Genomic DNA, 7592 nt, shown 5'->3' with positions numbered 1-7592 from the left:
TCGGCGTGTCGTTCTATTAGAGGTTTTACGGTATATCGTTTTCCTCACTTTCAAATGTTTACATTTCATTGTGTGGTAAGCCAAAATTCCGCTTCTCAAGTATCTATTTCTCTAAACCTCTTCTCCTTTTTACTATCTCGTTTTGGTTGCTCTGGCAACATCCCCTTCTGATTTTCTAAACCTCTTTTTTTTCCAGAAAATCATTCTATTTCGATTTTTAGGCCTAAAACATGGATCCTCCTGATTATTATACAAAACCTACGAAATTCAAAAATGGCAAAATGACAGACTTGGGAATTGGACGTGTTTTGGAATATATGAGTTTTGAGAGAAGGTGAGCAAAATGCTTGAAAATTTGAGTTTGTAAAGAGATATTTTGGAATTTTCGAAAATCTCGAAATTCAATTTTATGTCTAAACTTAAAAATGAATAGTTTTTCGAGCTCATCGTTATCATTTATGAATTTCTGAGACTTTGAGCTTTAAAATGAGCCTAATCATGCCTAGAATCGCTAAACTTTCAAGGTTGCTGCCTAACACGCGACGCATGACCGCGACGTGCTTGAAAAACCAGAGTAGAGCAAATCTAGCCGTGTTTGGGCTCATTTTGAAGCACTCCGCGTGAGAAACTCAGAAAGGTAAATTTTGTCGAATTTGGTCGTGTTTGAAAAGAGATATTTGAAAATGTTCGAAATTCTGAAAATCTAAATTTATACTTATACCCAAAAGTAGTAGTTTTCGAAGCCCGATGTTAAACTATTCAGATTTTTAAGATTTTGAGCTTTAAAATAAGCCTAATCATGCCTAGAATCGGTCAACTTTCAAAGTTGCTGTTTGACACGCGACGCACAACCGCGACGCAAGTCGAAAAACCAAAGTAGAGGAAATCTAGTCGTGTGTAGGCTCATTTTGAAGCTCTTGACAAGCCAAATTCAAAAATCGAGGTTTCAGAAGCCAAATCGCTATCGAATGTCCGACAATTCGAGGAATCGAAAAAAGCACTCCGATGAATCTCGAAAAACTATGTTTTGATTACGATGGTTTTACTGTCAATTCCACCAATTATTCAATACTACCTGAATTATGGAAAAACAAAGACTGGAATAATAGACAAATGATCCAAGAAATTCTACCAAAGGATTTTCCGTTAGGCCTTTCCCAACTTCCAGAATATTTGTACAGAAAACAAGATTTCGGAAGTTCGGAGCCTCCATTTCCTCAAGAATTCATCTTAAAAATCAAGAGAGATAAGGATGAGCAATGTTATCTTCTAAAAAAGGACTATTCAAATCTTTCACTTTATCTGGCTACGAAGAACTTCGCTACTGAATTTTTTGGAAAAAACCGGAAAATTTACACAGGGCTTTTAGAGCTAAACAGCCGCCTATATGGGCCAGATGCAACGATTTATAGACTACTAGAAGGTCTAGAAATCTATCCGACCAAAGTGAAGACTCGTGGAGAGCCCATGGACCAACTCGGCCAAATTTTGGCGCCAAACCATGAAATTCAAGTTTTCTCACTTCCATTACAAGGAGTGAGGCCTCATATTTTTGGACATCCATTTGTTATAAACTCTAAGAATTGCAATTACATGGTAGCACCTTCAGTGATCTCGAATCATATCTCCAATTTATAAATCGACTACCGAATCGAAACATCGTCATCGGATTCGAAATTTTACGCAGAGATTTCCCTGGGTACATTCGGAGAGGGATTACTGTACCGTTGGCAGTCGGAACTGAATTTTCTTGGATACTTTGGGATGCGAAGCTGAGCGAAACGTTGAATTCGCTGAAGAAAGAGTTACAAGGGTTTGCGATTCGGGGTGAGGAGGGAGATGAGAGGTTAGTTTCACAAGACGCTTTGAAAGGGGAGGCCCCCAGTCATAGACTAGGCTTGGCCATGTCTTGTATTCTGTTGTTTCTAGTGTGCAGTGTCGATTGTTGACAATAAGGCTTCCAATTCGGTCGGTCGGCTAAATTTCCCGACCGAATGGAAGCCTTAGTTAACAATCGACAAAAATCGACAAACTCGTCATACTTGCGAAAATCGTTGAAGGCCCGGCCCGGCCCGGATGGCCCGGGTAGGTAATTAGTGGTCGAAATTTATCAAAAAAAAATTTTTGGTTCCGGGCCTTGAAAAATTTTTTGAAGCCCCGGCCTGGCCCGGCCCGTCTATGGATTTCGTCGACTCGATCTGAAATCGACAAAAAACGATTTTTCAAAAGTCGATGAAAGTGAAAATCGACAAAGCATCGACAAAAATCCATTTTGAAGTGGTGACCGAACTTTTGCAAGTTGGGTTTCCTAGGCCACCACTTCAAAATTACCTAAGAATGTTATGACCCTGGTGTGTTTTCTAGGCCATTTCGAAATGGTGGCCGAACTTTTGAAATTTTGGTTTTCTAGGCCACCACCTTTTTTCGACCTAGAAGAGGTCAAATATTCACGTGGTATGACCTCCTTTAAGCCGATATATCTCATCATCTGTAAAAGATATCAAAAATGTGCCAACTGATAAAATACTTGTCATAATATCAGCAATATTTTATCAGTTGACCCGGTTTTGATATTTCTCACAGAAAACGAGATAAACTAGCTTAAAAATAGAGATTTGAAAATTTCCAGATTCCAAGACACTGTCTACTGCATCGCAATCCCAAGAACCGATGGCGAGACCGAACTTCAGCTACTCCAAAAAATCCGAATTCGTCCCAAATACGCCAACAATCCGGATATCCGTTTTCACGACAATGAAATCCGACTGCGCGTTGTGCCACGTGGCACTTCAATTCCAGCTGATGCCGACTCTGTCGAATGTGCGCTTCGACGCAAGAAACATCTCAAAATGCTAAAATCGCCATTTTACCTCATCGGAGGGATTATTATAGTGTTTTTGGTGGCTTTGGCTCTATTGATTATCATTCCTATTCTACTTATAGTCTATTTGTTGTACAAAATCACTGAATGGGCTAAAATTATCTGGTATTTTTCCCGAAACAAAATTTGTCATATTTTTTCAAGGTTTTCAAAATAAACCATATCATTTTCCTTCTTTTCTGAATTTTCAGCTCGAAAAATAACCTTTAAAATTTGCAGGTGCAAATTAAAATAGCTGAAAATTTGACAAAAAAAAACGAGTCTAAATAGGCGGTGGAGATATGGGTCTGCTAGACTACAAACTACAAGTTGATATTTAGCAGACCAACGTCGCTATTCTGCCGAATAGTGGCTTTTGGGCCTGCTAAACTACAAACTACAAGCTGATTTTTAGCAGACCCAAATCGCATTCCTGCAAGAAGCGAGTTTGGGTCTGCTAGGCTACAAACTACAAAACGAACATTAGCAGACCAAAGTCGCTATTCTGCCAAATAGTGGCTTTTGGGTCTGCTAGACTACAAACTACAAGTTGCTATATATCGGACCAACGTCGCTATTCTGCCAAATAGCGGCTTTTGGGTCTGCTAGACTACAAACTACAAGTTCATATTTGGCATCGCATTTCTGCAAGTAGAGAGTTTGGGTCTGCCAGGCTACAAACTACAAAACGAACATTAGCGTACCAATCGCTTCGAAAGAGATTTCTGTCGCTTGGGTTTGCTAGACTAAAAACTGCAAGTTGATATTTAGCAGACCCAAATAGCATTCCTGCAAGTAGCGAGTTTGGGTCTGCTACACTACATACTACGGAAAAAAATTAGCAGACCCAAATCAATAACTTGTGATTTTTTTTTAAATAAAATTTTCCTTTTTCCCATTTTTTATGGTCCAAAATCTAGATTTTCAGTGTTTCTGTCCAGCTAAAAAATATCTCAAAAAGTTAAAAAAAGATCTCAAAAGGTGTCTAAATTAAAATTTACTGTCTCAACACACAATTTTTCTCCATAGAAAAAAAGAGCTTCCGGAAGGTATAAAAAGAAGAAAAATACAGTAGGAAACACAAAAAGGGGCGGGGAATTTAAATTTTTAGAAATCCTGGAATCTTCTGGTTTCTTCTAGTGCTGCTTCATCTCGTATGGTGGAATGAGTCCTGACGATTCGGCGCGCGCCTTCTTCTCGGCTTCAATCTCGTCGAGGTATGGCTTCAAGTACCACGATTCCTGGAAAAATCAATATTTAGAGCATTTTAGACCAAATTTCGAGAATTTTCAGCCAATTTTGGAGCATTTTTTGACCTATTTTAGACCAGTTTAGCTCAAAATTCGAGAATTTTCTGCCAATTTTATAGAATTTTTGATCAAATTCGAAACATTTTTGACCAATTTTGGATCATTTTGCACCAATTTTGACATTTGTTATCAATTTTGACATTTGTTATCAATTTTAGAGCATTGTCATCAAATTTAAATTATTATAGCTTAAATTTTAAGCGTTATTGCCCATTTCTATGACATTCTTGACCAACTTTAGGGTGTTGTAGACCGACTTCGGAGCATTTTGAGCCAATTTTGGAGTATTCTAGATCAATTTTTAAGCATTTCTGATCAATTTCAGAGCATTTTAGAGAGAAATCAGAACTTTCTGGATCAAACTTAGAGCATTTTGAGTCAAATTTTAAGAATTTTTGTCCTAATTCGCGTTAAAAATGAAGAATTTCGCAATTTTTTTTTGCGTTAGAATCCGTCGATTTTGATCTAAAATTGCTCAGAAAAGCAAAAAAATCGCGATCAAAACGTATAAAATAGTGACCTAGGATTTCCAGGTCTTGGTCATTTTCAAAGCCAGAAATCTGTAAAATCCGAATTTTGAGCTAAAAAAGCACGTAAAACCCTCAAAATTTTCGAAAAATCCCGATTTTGAGCTAAAAATCGTCAATTTTTCTACATAAACGCAAATTGGGAGCTACAAAATCGATTCTTCAGCCAAATCCATTTCTCACCTGGTCCCATTGAGTCCATTCGGCCTTTGGAAGCTTCTCACCGTGAAGAGCAAGGGTGTGGGCGCGGGAGAGGCGGACCTGGAAGGAATTATTTATTTTAGGGGATGTTTAGCCCATTTTGTTCAATTTTTCGAGATTCTGGGCTTAAAATCGACCAAAATAGTGGTTTTCAGCCGATTTTTCCAGCTTTTTGGACCAAGAACCTCACCTTTCTCTGATCGAAAAGATGTGGCTCCTTCAGGTTGAGACGACGAAGAGCCTCGGTGACTTCTGGAGCCGGCTCGAAGTAGGTGTCGTGGAATTGAAGGCCGTACTCGCGTCCGCCCCACAAATTGGTCCATGCGAACTTGCGGAGAGTGCTGGCGATGGTGCCGTTGTAGGCGAACGAGATGGCCTTCGAGGCGGCTTGACTGGCCATGGTTAACCTGGAAAATTGAGAAATTTGAGGAAAAAAATGTGAAAAAACGAGAAAAATTCGTGTAGAATCGGTCGAAAAGTGGCTGAAAATCGAAAAATTCGGTTTGAAAAGCGGAGAAAATGAAAAAAATGTTTAGAGAAAATTTTTTAAATATTCAAATTCACTCCAAAATTCGTCCAGAATACTGAAAATTAGAAATTTTTCACTGCTTTCTTGCTTAAAATTCTCAAATTTACATGAGAAGCACAGAAAATCCATTAAAAATCCATCGAAATACCGAAAAATCCATTTTCTGACTTTCACCTATTCATTCAGCTATTTTTCCACATTTTTCAAGGTTTTTCGGGTCAAAATAGGTCAAAATAAACCATCAGAAATTCAATTTCCTAGTTAAAATGCTATAAAAAATCAAGAAAATCTTCGAAAATTGAGAAAAATCCATGTCAAACTGTTTTTCCTATTTTATCGATTATTTCCCACATTTTCCAAGGTTTTTCGAGTCGAAATTGGTTTAAAATCATCAGGAATTCGATTTTCCAGTTAAAATTCTATGAAAAACCCAAAATTTCTATGAAAATTGCGAAAAAATCGGCGAAAAACGATGAAAATAGGCGCATCGGCGGTGTGGCTAAACAACGCGCGCATTCGTTATTTCGGAGTGTCGTACTGGGATTTTTTAGGGGGAATTCAAAAATGAATTTTTGCAGCTTCTAGGATTTTCAGTTTTTTCAAGGTTTTTCATGCTGAAAAAACTCGATTTTCGAGTGTTTTTCAAGTCTCAAAAGCGAATTGACCATTAAAATATCTGAAATCAATCAAAAAAGCCAATTGTTACAGCAAGAATCACATTCATTTTACAAAATTTTTCAAAAATTGCTCATAATTAATTTTTTTTAAAAATCAAGGGGGGGGGGGTACTGTAGCTTAAGTAGTGACTAGCAAAGAGTGATATCAATAGAGAATTTAGAAAACGGGGAAAAAAGTCATTCGGGATCAAGAAAAGTGGTCTAAAACCGGGAAAAGGCCTAGAAAGGGCCTAAACGGGGCCTGAAAAGCCTAAAATACATTTTTAGATAGAAAAATCTACACGTTCGGCGAGTGGGAAAGGTCTAGAACTAGCGGCTTGAAAGAATTTGTGACAAATCTTTGGTATTCATTTTCAACGGGGGAATGGCCTGAAAAGAGGGCCTGAAAGGCCTTAAAAAAGGCCTAAAAGGCCTTAAAATATCGACATTTTGTACACGAAAAAAGTAGGTAAAAAGTGAGCGGAATGGGACGAAAAATGGGCAAAAAAAAAGCCAAAAAAAATCGGAAAATATTATTTTTTCAAAAAAAAAACGAAAATTTCAAAAAAAGAGAAATTCTTAGAAGAAACGCATTCTGGACTGCTTCTGGGTGGTATTCTGGGCGGCGAGTAGCTCCGGATTACGTTCCATCACACGGGAAATCTGGAAAAACCATTTTTTATGAAAAAATCAATTTTTTTGTTGAAAAAATTCGAAAATTTGAAAAATCTAAAAATCGAGAATTTTCAAAAAAAACCCCCCGGAAAAATTTTATAAAATCAAAAAATTCTAAAAATTTTAAAAATTTAAAAATCAAAAATTTCTGTAAATTTTTTTAAATCCAAAAATTCGAAAAACTTTTGAAAACTCTGAAAAAAGTTTTTCCTAAAAATTCCATACTTGTGAAATTTCGGCCCGGGCCGGGCCGAGAGAAAATTTTCAGGGCCCGGCCCGGCAGAAATTTCTAGTGCGTTTTTTTCTAAAATTTCATTGGAAAATTTTTTTAAAATTTAAGTTTCGAAATTTATAGAAAATTTTCTTATAGAAGCTTTGATTTTTTGAAGAAAAAAGTGCGAAAAAGTTGTTAATTATCAATTTTTATGCCAAAAAAAAAAGAAAAATTTGATGTCCGATGGTCCCGAAACGAAAACTACAGTAGCCTGAAAAATAATTTAAATTTTCTGGTTTTTTTCTCGATTTTCTCAACGATTTCACAGCGAAAAAATAGAAAAAAGCACCGAAGAATATTATGAATCGGAAAAATTGCCCGAAAACAAAAACTACAGTATCCCGAAAAATAATTCAAAATTTGCCAATTTTTTCTGCAGCGGTTATGTTTTCTTTTTGTTATATTTGAAAATTGTTATGATATCATGCTGTTTTTGTTTTTGAAAATGAATTTATTGATTTTTAGAATGTATTGAAAAATAACTCGAAGAAAAAAAACACTGAATACCTTTTTTCGAAACAATGATTCAACTTTTCGCTCAAGATTTTGAAGTTCGCGGT

The 7592-nt window shown here is 36.7% G+C and overlaps 3 protein-coding genes across 3 annotated transcripts in view; 1 reads left to right on the top strand and 2 right to left on the bottom strand.

Moving 5' to 3' along the window:
• Window positions 1-230: 230 nt before the first annotated feature.
• CBG26635 lies at window positions 231-2856 on the top strand (the record flags this gene model as incomplete). The annotated part of the gene is made up of 2 exons (XM_045243131.1): window positions 231-334; window positions 2691-2856. The coding sequence occupies 2 exons, from the start codon at window positions 231-233 to the stop codon at window positions 2854-2856; spliced, it is 270 nt and encodes an 89-aa protein (XP_045100620.1).
• Window positions 2857-3996: 1140 nt separating this feature from the next.
• CBG23568 lies at window positions 3997-5298 on the bottom strand (the record flags this gene model as incomplete). The annotated part of the gene is made up of 3 exons (XM_002647751.1): window positions 3997-4101; window positions 4881-4958; window positions 5089-5298. 3 exons carry the CDS (start codon window positions 5296-5298, stop codon window positions 3997-3999), a joined length of 393 nt encoding a protein of 130 aa, XP_002647797.1.
• A 1364-nt stretch (window positions 5299-6662) lies between these two features.
• CBG23567 overlaps window positions 6663-7592 on the bottom strand; it is a gene marked incomplete at both ends in the record, with an annotated part of 8002 nt that continues 7072 nt past the window's right edge. Inside the window, one exon of the mRNA XM_045243130.1 lies at window positions 6663-6746. Within this exon, the coding sequence (XP_045091112.1) occupies window positions 6663-6746 (84 nt within the window). The remainder of the gene's footprint in view (window positions 6747-7592) is intronic.

The sequence above is a fragment of the Caenorhabditis briggsae genome, assembly GCF_000004555.2.
Source record: "Caenorhabditis briggsae complete genome, chrII, whole genome shotgun sequence".
Lineage (NCBI taxonomy): Eukaryota > Metazoa > Nematoda > Chromadorea > Rhabditida > Rhabditidae > Caenorhabditis > Caenorhabditis briggsae.
This window is presented reverse-complemented; position numbering and strand designations above follow the sequence as displayed.